The sequence below is a fragment of the Choloepus didactylus genome, chromosome 4 (genome assembly GCF_015220235.1).
Source record: "Choloepus didactylus isolate mChoDid1 chromosome 4, mChoDid1.pri, whole genome shotgun sequence".
Taxonomy (NCBI): Eukaryota; Metazoa; Chordata; class Mammalia; order Pilosa; family Megalonychidae; genus Choloepus; species Choloepus didactylus.
The window spans coordinates 28,351,271-28,370,585 of NC_051310.1; the positions used below are offsets into that span (position 1 = coordinate 28,351,271).

Sequence of the window (19,315 nt, forward strand, 5' to 3'; positions counted from 1 at the left end):
GGGCTGGTGCTGTCTTTTATATTCACAATTTTGCGGCAAATAAGAAAGTAAATAAAAGAAAAATGGTCTGCTGGGTAATTTGAAGAAAGTCAAATATCTTGCACCTTCGTTTGAAAAAGAGACCACTGACTTTTCTGCAGACCTGATAGAACTTCTATGCTAAGGAAGCCATAGGCTCGAGTGCCAGTGCTGTGCAGGATAGGCGGGGCTAGGAAAACCAATAATTCTACCCAGGTTATTTTCAAAAGATGTGAGAGTAAAGGCTTTTTACAGCTGTTTAATTTCAATAGGATGCATAGGAATATTTGTTATTTTGGCTTCATGTGTCAGAATGCCCTTGCTATTTTGCTTCTTGCCAAGCAGTGGTGTGACAGTGACTGGCATAAGCATGCCAGTGGCAGCCTCCTAAGACCTTTGCTGGGGTGGGGCCTTGACTGCCTCACCATGCTTAACAGCTACCCAAGCCTCATTCTTTAGCCTTCCCTTTGATTCTGAAAATTATTCAATACCCTTCCAACCAATTCCTTCTCAGCTTAAATTAATCAGGGTCAGCTTCTGTTTGCAACCATTTCAAACAGCCTCTGTTTGGAATGCGCTGTTCTTCTGTTGAGTAGTATAGTTCAGTTCATCTGGGAATGAGCCGTCTTTAGCATTGAGTTGATGTGGAAAGCTTTATTAATCATGCAAAGCAGTGTCTATTGCACAGTTCAACAGCAAGCTTCATGCTTGGTTACATGTCTACACAGTATGCAAACACTTCCACATTTATCAGTTGGTAAACCAGAAAAGAAACAAGGTCAATTTTCAGCAAAACTCCAGAAATCATGAGGCATGTTTTAAGAATCACCTTCCTTCCCTTGCAGGGTGTCTTTCTTTCCACCTTCATATTGTTCTCTTCTTCCCATTGGCCACTCAAGATCCTCCTATAATCTTCACCAGATAAGCAAAACAGTAACATATCTAATATAAATATCAGTTACGATTGTGGTTGGCTGACTGATTATTCTTGAGCCTGAAGGAGCTTCAGCTTCATTTTAAGCCCTTTGTATATTGTTTTGTTGTTCATTTATTCTACAAATATTTATTGGGTACCTGCTATGTGCATCTTGACTGTTAGATCCCAAATCAAGCCTGATATAGTCTTTTTTTAAAATGCACTTTTATTGAGCTATATTCACATGCCATATAATTCATCCAAAGTATGCAATCAATGGCTCACAACATCATCATATAAGTTGTGTATTCATCACCAAAATCAAATTTAGAACATTTTCATTTCTCCAAAATAAAGAAAAAAATAAAAATAAAAAAGAACACCCAAAACATCCCATACCCATTATCCCCCCTCCCATTATTTATATGTATTTTTGTCTTTATTTTATTACTTATCTGCCTATACACTGGATAAAGGAAATATTAGTCACAGGTTTTCACAATCACATGGTCACACGATAAAAGCTATATCATTATACAATCATCATCAAGAATCAAGTCTACTGGATTACAATTCAACAGATTCAGGTATTTCCTTCTAGCTATTCTAATACACTAGAAACTAAAAAGGAATATCTATAATGCATAAGAATAATCTCCAGAATGACCTCTCAAATATTTGAAATCTCCTAGCCACTGAAACTTTTTGTCTCATTACACTTCCCCCTTTTGGTCAAGAAGATTTACTCAATCCCACAATGTCAGGTCCAGGCTCATCCTGAGAGTCATGTCCCACATTGCCAGGGAGATTTACAACCCTGGGAGTCATGTCCCATGTAGGGGTGAGGACAGTGGGTTCACCTGCCGAGTTGGCTCAGAGAGAGAGAGAGGGCCACATCTGAGCAACAAAGAGGTTTTCTGTGGGAGACTCTTAGGCAAAATTATGAGTAGATTTAGCCTCTCCTTTGCAATAACAAGCTTCAGAAGGGCAGGCCCCAAGATCAAGGGCTTGGCCTAGTAAATTGTTGGTCCTCAATGTTTGTGAGACTATCATTAATAACCCAGGTGGGGACATTTAACATTTCCACATTTTTCGCCAGTTCCTCAGGGGGGCCCTGCAAATATATTTTAATTCTCTGTCCAAATTACTTTAGGATGTATTAGTATTTCATACTAACTTATACACACCTACCAGATTTCACTTCCTATTCAAAGTTCCATGTTATTATGGTGTTGGAATAAACTGACTGTACAAGTTAAATTATTTAGTGTGCTGCAGAAAATATATATCCTGCACCAAATGACCATCTCTTCCCTTGATCTCATACAGAAGTTGAAGTTTTAAAACACAGTCAATATTGTCCTTTACCCTTTGATCTGATTTGCCTTAGTCCTAACCAGATCTGCTGTATTCATATCTGTATTTGAAGTTTGGACTCTTTTTCAGCTTTTTAAACAGTTGCTGTATGCGCTATACTGACGTTCATAGCTGCTGAACTCTAGCTCTGAGTCTAAGGTGTCACACAGATACTCAAAGTTCCAGGGACCGACCAGATTATACACAAAGAGCTCAGCATCTCAGAATTTGGAGATAACCATTACAACTCAGGAATAGATGTGCTGCTGTAAGAGCCCACAATCTAGGGACCATTATAATAAGCTTTCCCCTGATAAGCTGTGCTCTAAGATTCAATTCTCAGAGTTTACACATTGTAGTTAGTCCATATTGGTGAGGCATTATAATGTTTGCCTTTTCGTTTCTGGTGTACTTCACTCAAAATGTTGTCCACAAGATCTATTCTCCTTGTTGTGTGTCTCATAGCTTCACTCCTTCTCACAGTTGTTCAATATGCCATCATAGGTATACATCACAGTTATCATTCTGTTCATCAGTCGATGTACCCTTAGGCCATCTCCATCCATTGCAAATTGTGAATACTGCCTCCATAAACACCAGTGTGCAAATGTCCATTTGTGTACCTGCTCTCAGATCTTCCAAGTACATTCCCCATAATGAGGTTGCAGGACCTTATGGCACCCACATACTTAGCTTCTTGTGGAACTACAACACTGTTCTCCAGATAGACTACACCATTCTACTTCCCCACCAACAATAAATAGGTACATCCCTCTCTCCATGTTTTCTCTAGCACTTTTATCCCTGCTTACATTTTTCCCTGCAATTTTATAGAGATATATTTACATAACATACAATCATCCACAGTGTATAATCAATTGTTCACAGTATCATCATATAGTTGTGCATTCATCACCACAATCAGCACCAAGTAAACATCTCTCAAAGTTAAAACAAAGGAATAGATGTGACTGCTATAAGAGCTTACAATCTAGGAACCTTTACAATAAGCCATATTGAACATCCTGTACTCCTGTTGATTGCCTAGTCTCTGCCCACATTCTATTCCCTGATAACCTATGCTCTTGAATTCAATTCTCAGCATTTGCTCATTATAGTAAGTTTATATTAGTGAGACCTTAAAATACTTGTCCTTTCGTTTCTGACTTATTTCACTCAATATAATGTCTCAAGTTTCATTCACCTAATTTCATGCCTCACAACTTCAGTCTTTCTTGCAGCCACTGAATATTCCATTGTATGTATAAACCACAGTTCGCCCTTCCGTTCAACCATCAATACACCCTTAGGCCATGTCCAACCATTGCAAATCATGAATACTCCCGCCATAAACAACAGTGTGCAAATGTCTATCCATGTCCCTGCTTTCAGTTCTTCCAAGTATATACCAAATAACAGGGTTGCAGGATCATATGGTGACCCTATACTTAGCCTCCTGTAGAACCACCACACTGCCCTCCAGAGGGGCTACACCATTCTATTTCCCTACCAACAGTGAATAGGTATATCTCTCTCTGCACATCTTGCCCAGCACTTGTTATCTTTCTGTTTTATTCACACACCATACAATCCATCTTATGTGAACAATCAATAATTTCTGTTATAACCACATAGTTGTGCATTCACCACTGCAGTCTATGTGAGAACATTTTCATTTCTGCTATTGTTTTCTCTTTCTTCAATTTGGCATTTGTAGGGTCCTTCTCCAGTCTATATCTTCCTCCAGAGTTCTGAACAATTCAGAATTTTCCTTTTTTTAATTGAATCTCTGGAGAGATGTTTTCAGTAGCCGTTTATGTTGTCATGTTGATGATGTCACTCCCCTGATGTAGTCTTGACAGAACAATTGGTTGGGAGGGTTGGCAGAATCAGATCAAGATGTTTCATCCCTAGCATAGCTGCTCTCTGGAGGCCAATCTGGGGCTTGCCCGGATGAGGCCACTGGAGGCCCATTTATAGGAAATGAAAGATCATGAAAGTTCCGCAGTCATCAGCATCTCCCTGGCATCTGTTCTAGCACAATCTACCTAATTTGGGCTCCTGTGTCCAAAATTTCCTCTACTTTCTTGGAATGAATATATTTCAAGGACCCATACCCATTTATGAGATAGAACTTTACGTTTTACACTATAAGGAGTGTGTGTTTGTGTGATGTATACTTAATATAATGTCTACATTCTTAAAGCTCTGTTTTTGATACGCTCCAAGTATTCTGAAGCCTCCCTAAAGTCCCACCTCCCACAACTAAGGCACCTTGGGAGAGGTGTTCTTATTCTCAAACAGGGAGGGTATTTAAAGACAGAGAGAGAAGGACACTGAAAGATTTTATAGATACAGCTTCTCTCAGTGGGGCAGAGTTTTGATGAAGGGAAGGGGGCTCGGAATGAATATTTCTTGAGTGCCATGTACTGTGCCTGCTCATTTAATTCTCACAATAGCCCTGAGTGGGGTTATTTTTATCCTCATTTTACAGATGGATTGTCTGAGTTTTATAGAGGCCAAGTAATTTTCCTGAAATGACACAGTGAAACATGGTAAAGTGTGGGAGGGTTGGCAGAATTCAGTCAAGATGCCTCTTCCCTAGTGTAGCCAGGATGAGATGGGTCTCCCCAGCTCCCCAAAATGCAGGAAACAAATGATTTCCACATTAGGCTAAACCCCCTATTAACAAGAGGCTGTGGTCCTTGCAACAGCCTGGTCTCCTATTTCTGTTTAGAGGTGGTATTCTGGAAACACATCTTGCCCTGTAGTGAATAAACAGGGCAACAAATAAAACCCCCACCTGGGGCAACAATGGCAATCACCCTGGAGAGTTGTCCCATACCACCTTGGACATCAGCAAAGTGCTCACTTATGGCTTTCCCCTCCTCTAATACTGTCAGGTTAAAGGAGTTGAAGAAGTGCATGTTTTCAGAAAAAAAATCAATATTTTTGTTTGCCTGAAGAACAGTTGTCTACACTCAGCTTGCATCATTTCTTTCCTGGTGAACCTAGAAGTGACAGAAATTTTTTCCCAAGAGAGTTCCCTAATGCAATCAAGTGCCCCCTGCTTCGGAGGGTTTCTTGAGTTTCATAGCAGGGTGCAGCAGGAATATAGGAACCCAGAGGCTGTTGTCCTACGGTCATCAAAAAGCTCCATCTTCATGTTTTAATTTAAGTCCATGAGTCTGGTAGCCCTTGTAGCCTGGACCGCCTCCAGGTGAAGCTGGCACACTCTGTCCCTGTTGGCATGCTTTGCAGTAATAGCATGTGAAGGGTGGGGTGATGGGAACACTCTGCCCTGGGGGGCAAATTGTTGGCAGAGAATTCAAACACAACAATAGAACAGACTGAATTATTAAATTATTATTCTAAACAATATCAATGGCAAGACACTCCCACAAGTAGTATTTTTGGGTGTAAGTACTAATTGGTCTAATTGCAGGACACATTGCAGCAGTTAGTGCTGAGTTTTAATACTAATAACTTCTTTAGCTTCAAATCAGCACATATATGTTATGTATCTTCTAATAATCTCTAATTTCCATGTAGACATTATTTGGGAAAACTCCCAATTATACAGCCATACCCCAACATGCAGGGCTCAGCCACAAATTTATATCAAGAGTCAGTTCCAGTCGATTTGGAATTGATTACACTCTCTTCAGGCTTAGCTCATGACTCCAACTCCTGTGGTAGTATAAATATCTATGATTAAGCAGTAGATCAAAAAGAAACAGTACAATGATTGTAAGGGAAAAAAAAAAAACAGAACTAGAGCTATTAAATTATATTCTTTATATGACAACTTCAAGTCTTTATGTATGCTTACATATGAAACAGTAAAACAACATAAGCTGTGAAGTGCAATTGTTTTGTTTGGTAAGTGCAAATTTTGGTCCATACATGACATATATTCACTTTGTTTCATGAATATTACTGAAAGTGATTGTTTCATATAAGGGAGGAGGGATTGTTAAAAAATTAAGTGCTCTGGCATCAAATATTCTAGAAACCAGGCTTTGGGATCAGATCCTAGTCTTTAATGACAAGGCTTTACTTTACTTTTACTTTAATGACAAGGCTACTTCAGCTAAGGTGTGACCCACCTCATTCAAGGTGGGTCTTAATTCTCTTACTACAGCCCTTTATAAGAGAATGAAATTCAGACATTGAGAGAGAAAGTCACAGAAGCAAGAAGCTGAAAGCAACAAAACTCAGAAGAGAAGAGAGAGACCAGGAGAAGCCATCATGTGCCTTACCATGTGACAGAGGAGTCAAAGGATTGCCAGCAGCTGGTCTACAGGAAGAAAGCATCATCTTGATGATGCCTTGATATAGACATTTTAATGGCCTCAAAACTGTATGCTTGTAAGCTAGTAAATTCCCATTGTTAAAAGCCAACCCATTTTATGGTATATTGCTTTTGGCAATCTAGCAAAATAAAAACAATTGGCCTGGGTTGGACCTTATGCGCAATCCTTGGACAAATCACTGTATCCAAAAGAATGTAAGACCATAATTCACCCTAGCTGACCCGCATGCTCATTTCTGAACCCAGGGATTGTAGGGACAATAACACCAAGATTGACAACTCAACCAGGACCACCTGGAGCAGGGAGAATATTCTCAAGCAAAAGGAGATGCAGCTCATTCATTGATTCATTCATCAATTCAGTTAATCCAATTTATTGAATGCCTACAACATGAAAGGGACTGTTATGGGTGATAGGGATACAATAGAGAGAATAGCAGACCAAGTCCATGTTCTCATAGAGCTTATATTCTTGTTTGAAAGACAGATGATTAATAAGCAAAATAAGTGAATGAATGATGAATAAGTTAATAACTAATCAAACAATATTGGAAAATGAGAAGTCCAGTTGAGACCAAAGAAGGATGATGAGTACATAGTGACTAGGAGGAGGGGGGTGGGCACTTCTTGAAAAAACATGGTTGGAGAAGTCTTCTCTGAGGAGGTATCATTTGAGCTGAGACTTAAGGAATGAGAAAGAATCAGATCTTGCAAAACTGTGGAGGGAAGTGTTTCAGGAAGAGGAGCAGCAGCTGCAAAGTCCTTTGGGTGGGAAAGAGTTTTTCTGTTTTGTTCACTGATGTACCTCAAGTGCCCAAACATTACCTGGCACATGGTAGATGCTCCATACATACTTCTTTTTTTATTTTTAACGTTTTAAATATATTTTTTTTATTGTGAGTATACATATTTCTTGAATGAAAGAATTGAAGGAAGGCCAATGTGGCTGGAGAGTTGTAAACTAGAGGGAGAGTGATAGGAGAGGTTGGAAAAGTAAGAAAGGGCTAGAAAGTAAGGCCTGTAGGCCCAGTGATAGAGACATTAGATTTTATTCTGAATGCAATGGGAATCTATTGGAGTGTTTTAAGCAGGCAGATACATGATTTATTTTCATTTAAAAGAAAATCACTAATCACTATGTAGCAACCACAATGCCCCACACTTAGTACAGGCCAGGTGTTCACATGTGCTGCCCTCATGTGTCATCCTCACTTCCATAAGAGAATGCATATTACTCCCTTCAGTGAGAAGGGTAACATTGTTCTTTACAAGATAAAATGGACTCTGGTCCTCCAAGGAAGAAGCAGGGGAAGACGGCATAATTCATGTAATGGGAAGGGTGAGTCGTTTTTAGGTCCCTTCTCCTTGAAAACATTGATGAGTGAGGGAGCCATTCCTAGAAATGTGATGGTAAAAAGACTGATGTCACAGCTTCTGATGTGTATGGGGTTGGAGCTAGGAAGTGGGGGAAATAAAAGGCCCTTGGTTTTCAAATATCTCAATGAGTTTTCGATGTGCATGGTGTACAGGGTGGAGAGAAGAACTGTTTGTATGAGAAATGGAAAGAGATTGTGGGGACTTGAAGGCTGGTTGGAGAAGAAGGAAGAGAATTGAAGAGGGCTGGTCCTGAGCCACACGGTGGGAGCATGGTGGTCCTTGGGAAGAAGAACAGGCAGGGAGAAATCTCTGTGATCGAGGACGATTGGGAAAAATTGAGGGATTTTGAGAACAGTGATGCCTAATGTTCAAATTCAAGGCATATGAGGGTATGATTCTCTGATGAGAGGCATTCCTCCACCCTTATTACCACAAATCCCCTTTATTCTTTGTTCTAGTTTGCTAATGCTGCAGAATTCAAAACACCAGAGATGGATTGGCTTTTATAAAAAGGGGGTTTATTTGGCTACACAGTTAGTCTTAAGGCCATGAAGTGTCCAAGGTAACACATCAGTAATTGGGTACCTTCACTGGAGGATGGCCAATGGCGTCCAGAAAACCTCTGTTAGCTGGGAAGGCATGTGGCTGGCGTTTGCTCCAAAGTTCTGGTTTCAAAATGGCTTTCTCCCAGGAGGTTCCTCTCTAGCAAGCTTGTTCCTCTTCAAAACATCACTCACAGCTGCACTGAGTTCCTTCTTTTTGAGTCAGCTCATTTATATGGCTCCACTGATCAAGGCCCACCCTGAATGGGTGGGGCCATGCCTCCATGGGAACATCTCATCAGAGTCATCACCCACAGCTGGGTGGGGCACATTCCAAGCAAATCTAATCAGCACCAAAATGTCTGCCCCACAAGACTACATCAAAGATAACGGCATTTGGGGGACACAATACATTCAAACTGGCACATTCTTTTTTTTTTTTTTGATTTTATTTATTTATTTTTCAATAAAGTTTAAATCCTTGAGGGGTACAGCATCACACGGATTCGGTGTCCAATGGCCTTAGCAGGAAGATTGCTTCGGAATTTGGCACGAACCATGCCACTATTTCCATGAGCACGAGTTACCTTTCCCCAGATTACTCTGGTTTTGTTAGGTTTGCCACCAGGAGTCACTGTGTTGTTTTTTGCTTTGTATACATAAGCACATCTCTTGCCCAAATAAAATTCAGTTTCATCTCGGGCATAAACGCCTTCAATTTTAAGAAGAGCTGTGTGCTCCCTCTGGTTCCGAAGACCCCTTTTATAGCCAGCAAAAATGGCTTTGGACCACAACCTTCCAGACATATTTGCCGTTTTAGAAGTCCTGTTCCCAGCAAGCACACTTCCACAGGCTCCAAGATGGCGGAAAAAGGTGGCACATTCTTAAACCTTCAAAAATGGGTTGATACATTCCAAAGGCTTAACATCATGGTGGCTTCGGGGAATCAAAAGAAAACGTATTGCCTTTTATGTTGGGCTAGTGAGAGTGAAAAGACAAAATTGCAACAGGCAAGACGTGACTGAGATTAAAGATTCAGTGGGCCAAGGAAATCTTAGCCTAAGCTCCTAGGTAGCTCCAGAGCTATTTGGAGTGGGCGCTGGCATGCTGTTCCTACCCCTCCCCCACTCCCTGGACTTTGGATGAGGTCTTAGACCATTTCTATTTAAGTATGAAACAGTGACCTACAGGAGGGGAGAATCAGGGAATAACCAGGTCGTTTGACTAACACTGGGTTGCCCCATCTGTTTTACAAGTGAGGGACTGAGATCCCTTAGGGTTGAGTTGCCCGCACACAAAGGAAATGGCGAGGCCCAGTTTTGAGCCTTGATCTGGTTGAGATTGTCGGCTGAGATCCTTTTCCAACTACAGATTCCCCTAAAATTCCCCCTGCCATGTTGCTGCAGTGAATGTTTGTAACAGAGAGGACTGATTTGTAATGCTCAGGGGTTTGGGATGGGAGAACCACAGGCCGGTTTCACAGCCTGGCCTTTCTTTATACTCTTGCAGCTGCCAGAGAAATGGTTTAGAAAATCAAAGGTGGCTCTGTGACCAGTGGTTAAATTCCACCGCTTAAATACTAGATGAGCAAATTAGATTAACATAGGTTTTCTTCCTGATAATCTTTTTTTTTTAATCTCTTCCTACTCATCGCAGATACTAAATGCTGGTTATAACAGAAGAGAACCTCCACTTTGACTCATCTCTTTTAATTTCCAAGCAAAATATTTTCTGATGAATACATTGCACTATTTTTTCTCCTGTTATACAAAATGATTCTAGTGAAACAAGCAGACGTTTTTTTTTTTTTGTTTTTTTTTTTTTTCAGTAACGAAGACTGGAGATTTTGGAGTAGAGGCTTTGGGATTTCAGAGGTGCTTTGAGCTGCCTGTCCACTTTTGTCTGCTTTGCTTATGTCCTATTTCTACAAGCTGTCAGCTCAGAGGAGGATATGTTGTGTGTGGAATTGGCCACAGGCTGTCTGTGAGTTTTTAGAAAATCAGAACATTTTCTCAAATGACATTAGGGCAGAAATGATTTCAGAAAAGAACTTTTAGTTTTGCAAAATGAGCAATTTCTAGCAGCGGCTTTGAATGAAAAAAGTGTTCAAAATTCAATTGCAAACTTTGGATTCTGGCAACACAGCAGACTGTGGCAGAGTGAATTTCTCCCCTCCCCATTACTCCTCCAAGCCTTTCCTGGTACAAAAGAATTTATATACAAGAACTGAGTGTGAAAGAAAGGAAACGAAATTCACTGAACTTCAGGCATATTGAAAAAAAAAATCTCCTTGACTTAGTATCCCTATCTGTATAATGAAATTAATAACGATTCCAACAGTAAGGCTGTTGTGAATATTAAATAAGTTAACGGAGCATTTAGGACAGTACTGGACATATTTTACGTGCTACAGCTACATAAAAGTTTGCTGCTATTGCTGTTTCTCTCTGCTGGTAGGGGGAGCTTTCTAATCTCCCTTCACTGAAGCATTTTATGCAGGGAAACTGAGTCACAATAGTTCAGTGTTATTACGAAGTCAAGTGAAGATTGAAACCCAGGTATTCTGTAGAGTTTGAGCTTTTAGTCTCTCCTCTGTACTGCCATTCAAGGAAGCATGTATTGGCTCTGGTCTCTCTCATGATTCAAAAAAACCTCCTAAGAGAAATCAAAATCCCAAGCATAAGTTTAGAGTCAAAATTTACATTAAGCATCAGCTCAAGAATCTTTAAGCCAAAAAGAGCAATATAAAAACTGTTCCCAGAGATGTATGGAGTGCATAGCAGAAGCAATGCAAAATTTCTCTCACGCTGCCACCATCTAGGGTGTAAGAATTCTTGTAGGAAAGCCAAACCCGGCTAAAAGAGGAGCTCACGGGCCCAAATTACTGACTACGTGAGAAGCTGGTTCACTATGAGGGAGAGTCAGAAGATATCACTAACAGGAAGATCAGTGCCCTAAAATTTAAGGGAATAGAATAATCTAAAAAAAACAAATGTATTTGCATATTTAAAATGATTAAATAGATAAATGAAGCCTTATACTCAAAAGCAAATAGTAGAACACTGAAATTTGAAAATAAATTTATTTATAAACAAATAATTTTATTAATTTTATTTAATCAATTTATTTAATTTTATTATTTGAAAATAAAAATGAATTTATAGAACTGAAAATATGTGTCTTTAAAATTAACAAAGAAGTAATTGACGGATTAAGCAGCAGGTTATTCATGACTGAAGAGAGAATTAGGGGACTAAGAAAGTTGTTTTAAGGAAATTACCCAAAACACAGCACATGGAAGTGAAGCTATTAAAAGCAGGGGAGACAGGGATGAATCTGGACCTGGCATCGTGGGATTGAGAACATCTTCTTGACCAAAAAGGGGATGCAAAATGAAACGAAATAGTTTTGGTGGCTGGGAAATTTCAAATGGAGTCAAGAGGTCACTCTGGTGGACATTTTTACACACTATATAGATAACACTTTTTAGGTTTTAATATATTGGAATAACTAGAAGTAAATACCTGAAACTACCAAACTCCAACCCAGTAGACTTGACTCTTGAAGATGACTGTAAAACAATATAGATTACAAGGGGTGACAGTACGATTGTGAAAACCTTGTGGATTGCACTCCCTTTGTCCAGCGTATGGGTGGATGAGTAGAAAAATGGGGACAAAACCTAAATGAAAAATAAGGTGGGATGGGGGGGTGAATTGGGTGTTCTTTTTTATTTTTATTTTTTATTCTTATTCTTATTCTTTCTGGTGTAAGGAAAATGTTCAAAAATAAATTGGGGTGATGAATGCACAGCTATATGATGGTACTGTGAACAGTCGATTGTACACCATGGATGATTGCATGGTATGTGAACATATCTCAATAAAACTGAATTTATTAAAAAAAATTAGGGGAGAGAGCTTGACATGGAGATTGTAAGGAGAGAGCCTAGCACACATTTAGTAGGAGTTCCAATATGAAAGGATGAAAGAAAGGCAATAATTGAAGAGCTATTAAGCAAGAGTTTTCTAGAAACAATGTAAGGCAAGAGTTCACAGATTCAAGAAGACATCTAGATCTGAGCAAGAAAAATAAAAATAACAAAGAAAAAAAATCTCAAAAGCAACCAAAGAAAAGTGTGTACTTATCAAAGAATAGCACTCAATAACAGGAAACAATTGTTAAATGTTTTTTATGTCCCGGACACTATTCATGCATGAATCTTTAAATAACCCAGTACAGGACGCTTTGGATTTCATATTATTTCACATATAAAGAAACTGGGTCACAGAAAGATTGTGTACCTTGCCCAAAGTCACACAGGCAGTTAGGGTTGAAGCCAAGTTTGGACCCATGTGACTCTAGAGTCTGACTGCTTAATTGTCAAGAGCAGATTTCTCATCAAAAGCAAAAGCATTGGCCTAATCTGTTCACAGTGCTAAGGGAAAAGACTTCAACATGGAGACCTATACAAGCTAAAACTATTATTTGACTGAGGGCAACATAAAGATATTTTAAGAAAAAAACTAAAAGTGTTTACTTTTTATAAGGCCAAGTCTGAGAGAAATAATAAATTATTAATTTTAGGAAAAGATTATGGAAACCAGAAATTAGAAGGTGAATGAAAGAAGAACTTTGTAAATATGGATAAATAGTAACATTGACTATAAGAAAAAAAATAGTGTGGGGAATTTTAAAAGAAAGTAAAACAGATATGGTGTACAACAAAATTCAATTACTCCATAAATTTTAGACAGTGGGGGTCCTTTATGTAAATAAGGAAATTTTTTAGCTTTTATTTAAGTTTAATTGTCTCTCCTCAGAAGTAATGGCCCAATAAATCATTTTTTATGTGTAAATATGTAACAAAAATACAAGGATAACAAAATAGCAGTATCAAAAATATTTTGTCAATGCCACTATTATTTCCCTACCTGAAGTTGATCCTATTGAGAAAATGCACCCTTTGGGTATTCCATTTTTGGTATTTTAACTTGGCCTGTTGGAGATCTACAGGTGAAGAAGACTACGTCACATTGTGATTATACTGTGATCAGTTAATTTACGGTTTTATTGGTCACAGAGCATTAACACAGGTGTAAAAAAAAATGTCAAAATTATTCCTGTTAAGAAACAAGCTTTTTGAAAGTTCCTGTTGTAATATATCAGGCTATCACAATGATTTCCTGTGTAAATTTTGGGATGTTTACTGACAGTAATGTGTATTACATGAGGAAAAACTTATACTAAATTTAGTGTCATGAGTTAGCATGACTGTCTAACGGACTGTCTGAAAGATGATCACACGATTTTGTATTATTTATCTGCAGTCAAATTGTCTTGACATGGAAGAAATGCAAGTAACAATGACAGTTACAATGTATTGCAAGTATGGAGAAAGTAAATACATGTTCACACAGTTCCTCAATTTCTGAATTAAAGGTATAAGAAAACGTAAGAATGTGAATTTGTCAGGAAGGGTGAAGTTAAGTAATGTTTGTTTAACTCTAGGGTGTCAGTAGTTTAACTCAATAAAGCTTTATTTCTTCTTCACATCGTAGTACAGTACAGGTCTGTGGGGGTGGCTGTGCTCCATGAGGTAGTTCAGGGACATAAGCTCCTTTCATCTAGTGGATCTAACTTTCAGACATCCTTTCACTCTCCCCTGGGATCCTTTGCATCTGTCTGGCAGAGAAAGAAGAAACAAAACACAGGATTGTGTGGGAGGTTTTGTGGAACTGGATGTGACCTTATCTTCTTTGCCTCAGTTCCACTGACCAGATTGCTATCACTGAATGCGAGGCTGGGAAATGTATATGTATGCCTGAGATGCAGGGAAAATGGCTTTGGTGGGTATATATCTTCCAGTTTGCTACAAGATAGCTAATTGTGAATTTGATTTGCAAATATGAAAAAGACAACAGGCATGATTAAACTATGTGGTGGTTACATTTATAATTTATCATTGACAGTTTTTCCAACTAAATTCACTCTATTATTTCCCAATAGCCCTCAGCATGAGACTTACTGATTAAACACTATTTCATTTATTTATGTTTTTGAATAATCTGTAGCTCGCTCCTTATTTTATGTGGTAAGTACAGTGCAATTGTTGCATTGCTTTAATCAAAGAAGTTTGTCAACATTTTGTCTTATAATTTTTTTATTTTTTAACTTTTATTTTGAAAAACTTTCAAACTTACAGGAGTTTTAAAAATAATACAAACTCCATACAGAGAACTCCGACATACCTCTGCTCCCCACCCCCAGATACCAGATCCACCAATTTTAACATATTGCCACACTGATCATATCACTCTCTCTACCCAGCTATCTAGCAATCCATCTATCTTACTATCCATCTATTATCTATCTATCTATCTGTATCTATCACTCTGTTAATCCATTTTCTGAACACTTGAGTGTAGTTTGTGTGCATCATTCTCCTTGAACACTTAATGCTCCTGTGTATATTTCCTAAAGAACAAAAATATTCATTTATGTAACCACCTTAAGTGCAGTTATCATGTTCCAGATATAAAATTTACAGTCTTTTCTAATTTTTTCATATGTCTGAATATTGTTCTTTTGAGCCTTTTCTCAGCTCCGCTGTTAGATCCCATCCAGGATCCCATATTGCATTTTATTGTCACCATCTCTTAGTTGTTCTATCTTTTTTTTTAATTGTGGGGGCATACATACAGCATAAACTGTCCCATCTCAACCACTCCCAAGCATACCGTTCAGCGGGATTAATCACATTCACAATTTTTGCATTACCCTTACTACCTTCCACTACTAGAACTTTCCCAACTCTCCAAACAGAAACCCTACATCCATTATGCATTAAATCCCTATTCTCCCATCCCCAGCCCCCGGCAACCTGTACTCTAATTTCTGTCTCTGTGAACTTGCATATTCTGTGATATTTACTTTGTAGTTACCCTTGGGCTTAAATTTAACATCCTAAATTTATAATAGTCTCATTTCCTTTGATACCAACTTAACTTCAATAATATACACAGACTATGTTCCTATACCCATCCATCCCCCCACCTTTATATAGTACTTGCAACAAATTACATGTCTATGAGCCCAAAGTCACTGATTTATCATTACATTTTTTATTTAATAAATTTTATTTTGAAATTAATTCAATCTTACAGGAACAGTTGCAAAAACAGTACAAACCCCATACATAGAACTCTAGCATACCCCGATCCACCACCTTTAACATCCTTTCACATCACCATTTCTTTTTTTCCCTCCCTCTCTCCCTCCCTCCCTCCCTCCCTCCCTATCATCCATCATCTATTGCTCTGTCCTCTGAACATATGAGAGCAAGTTGCACATATCTTTGAACAAACAATATAATTCACATATACCTTTCCCATGAATAAGAACATTCTTTTATGCAATCCCATTAAGCGCAGCTAAGAAGTTCAAGAAATTCAACATTGATACAAAGCTTACATTCTGTATTTCCTTTTTTTTTTTCTTATGTCCCATCTGTGTCCCTTTGAGCCTCCTCTCTTCCATCCTCAGATCCCATCCAGGATCATCCTTGGCATTCAATTGTCATCTATTTAGACTGTCTTTTTTTTCAATTGTGGAAACATATATACAGCCTAAATCTTCGCATTCCACCCCGGCCAGCATTCCATTAGTGGGATTAATCACATTTAGAAATGTTGCAATGCTATCACCTTCCCACCATCCATTACTAGAAGTTTCCCTTCAACCCAAACAGAAACCCTACACTCATTTCTTAACTCCTCATTGCCCCTTCCCCCACTTCTTATAACCCATATTCTACTTTTCATCTCTATGGTCATATTCTCTGATACTTTCTTTGTGTTTACCGTGGGGCTTAAATTTAACATCTTAAATCTATAACAATCTTGTTTTTCTTTGACACCAGCTTAACTTCAACATGACACATAAACTATGTTCCTATACTCCATCATTCCCTCACCTTTATGTAGTTCTTGTCAAAAATTACATATTTTACATTGAGTTGAAAACTACTGATTCATCATTACAGTTTATGTACTTTAGATCCTGTAGGAAGTAAATAGAGGAGTTACAAATCAAAAATACAGTAGTATTGGTATTTATATTTACCATGTGATCTTTACTAGAAATCTTTATTTCTTCATGTAGTTTCAGTCAATTGTTTAGTGTCCCTTCCTTTCAGCCTGCTTAACTCTCTTTAGCATTTCTTATAGGACTGATCTACTGATGGTGAAGTCCCTTAGCTTTTGATTATCCGGGAATGTTTTCATCTCCCCCTCATTTTTACCTCTAGGTGTTTGTGAATCCTTCAAGTCTCTGATGGTTATTGACTTCTATTTGTATTCCATGGTGGTCAGAGAATGTGCTTTAAACAAATTCATTTTTTTTTTTAATTTATTGAGGCTTGTTTTTATGTCCCAGCATACAGTCCATTCTGGAGAAAGATCTGTGATCACTAGAGAAGAATGTGTGTCCCAGTGATCTGGGATGTAATATTCTATATATGTCTGCTAAAATTTTCTGTATCTCTCTCTCCTTTCTTTGTTTCTCTGTCGGTAGGGCTCCCTTTAGTATCTGAAGTAGGGCAGGTCTTTAATTAGCAAAATCTCTCAGCATTTGTTTGTGAAAAATTTAAGCTCTCCCTCAAATTTGAAGGAAAGTTTTGCTGGATAAATTATTCTTGGTTGGAAATTTTTCTCTCTCAGAATTTTTTTTTTTATCTTCATTTTATTGAGATATATTCACATACCACGCAGTCATACAAAACAAATCGTACTTTCGATTGTTTACAGTACCATTACATAGTTGTACATTCATCACCTAAATCAATCCCTGACACCTTCATTAGCACACACACAAAAATAACAAGAATAATAATTAGAGTGAAAAAGAGCAATTGAAGTAAAAAAGAACACTCTCTCAGAATTTTAAATATGTCATGCCACTGCCTTCTCGCCTCCATGGTGGCCGCTGAGTAGTCACTGCTTAGTCTTATGTTGTTTCCTTTGTATGTGGTGAATTGCTTTTCTCTTGCTGCTTTCAGAACTTGCTCTTCCTCTTCAGTATTTGACAGTCTGATCAGAATATGTCTCGGAGTGGGTTTATTTGGATTTATTCTATTTGGAGTTTGATGGGCATTTATGCTTTGTGTATTTATATTGTGTGGAAGGTTTGGGAAGTTTTCCCAACAATTTCTTTGAATACTCTTTCTAGACCTTTACCCTTCTCTTCCCCTTCTGGGACACCAATAAGTCTTAAATTTGGATGTTTTATTTTATCTATCGTATCCCTGAGATCCATTTTTATTTTTTCGATTTTTTCCCCATTTTTTCTTTTGTTCTTTCATTTTCTGTTCTGTGGTCCTCGAGGAGGGAGGAAGGGCAGCTTTAATAATCAAACCTCCCAGGTGTTCCTAGAGATCTAAGGCTGTTCTCTGCCGCTGACCCACAAGTCCTTGGTATTGGCGTAGGTTCCCTGGGTTTTCCGAGCAGTTCCCCCTTCCCTGCTGTGCTCTTCCAGGACCTCTGCTGAGGGAGGGCTGCCCCACGTCACAAGTGTGTGCTGGCCTCCAGGGAAGCCCTGGGCCGCTGGGCAGTGCAGTGGCATTCCTAGCCCACTTCAAAGATGGTTGAATGGGATGCGTTAACTTCCCCCTTTTTGCACAGCTCCACCCTCCCAGCTCTGGGACACCCAGCCATGGGTGTATTAAAGGCCACTGTCCACGGCCAATATTGTGGCATGTGCACAGTGCTGTGGGAAAGACTCCACATCACACTGGGTTTCCCGGCATGGCTCTGGGCTGTGGGCCTGGCCCTGGGCAGGAGCATCCCCTGCCCACCGGGGAGATGGCCAGTCATGTATTTTTTTCTCCTTTTGGCTCCCCTTTGCTGCCCTGGCTCTGAAACAACCAGTAGTGGGTGTGGGAAGGGGTATCCTCCATGCCAGACACCAAGGCGTTAGCCCAGCCCACTCCCGCCGTGCTTCACTGCGGGGCTCTTCCCGTCGTATCTGCAGCTGCTCCCGGGCTTTTTTTTTTTCTTTTTAAAGAACTAGTCCATCTCCAAACACCAATCCCCAGTTTCCCCACACTGCAGCACGGCCGAGGGACTTTAAGCTGACTCACTCACATGTTTCAGAATGTAGACTCCTGGTTTCACCAAATGCACTGTGGTTTTAGCAGAGCTTGTCTGGCTGGTGCATTGCTGAAACTGGTGTTCTGGGTCACTTTCTGGTTTTTACCTAGTATTTTTCACAGAGGTGTCTTTTTGCCCTGTCTCACTTAGCTGCCATCTTAGGTTCTTCTCTGTCTTATAAATTTAATTCACTATATGTCATCTTCAATTCTGTATTTATAAATAAAAATTTTTGATGGAGGCTTAAGGATTGGCAAACACCTTATACTCCTCACTGTGGCCTAGGGAACGCACCTCCACACGGGGCGGCACTAATTCTTCCACTTAGGAACTTGGAACTCTGACTGTGACCTTCCCCGAAAAAGAATAAAGTTATACAGCAACACAGAAGTAGAGCAAAGCTTCAACTCTGTCTACTCCCATAGGTGGTGATTGCTCTTTCTTGAAGAGTATTGCTTTGGATTTAACACTTGGACAAAGGAGTTCAGTAAACAAATGGGGGAAACAGAGGGGTCGTGTGGTAGACTGGGTTATGGGCCCCAGAAAAGGCATGTTCTTAATCTCAGTTTGCATTCCTGTGGGTATGAACCCATTGTAAACAAGACTTTTTTGAAGATGTTATTTTTAGTAAAGGTGTGGCCCA

The 19,315-nt window shown here is 39.1% G+C and overlaps 1 protein-coding gene across 1 annotated transcript; it reads right to left on the reverse strand.

Moving 5' to 3' along the window:
• Positions 1 to 8,954: 8,954 nt before the first annotated feature.
• LOC119533161 (60S ribosomal protein L35a) lies at positions 8,955 to 9,365 on the reverse strand. The gene has a single exon (XM_037835268.1). It carries the CDS (start codon positions 9,328 to 9,330, stop codon positions 8,998 to 9,000), a length of 333 nt encoding a protein of 110 aa, XP_037691196.1. The 5' UTR covers positions 9,331 to 9,365; the 3' UTR covers positions 8,955 to 8,997.
• Positions 9,366 to 19,315: the final 9,950 nt, after the last annotated feature.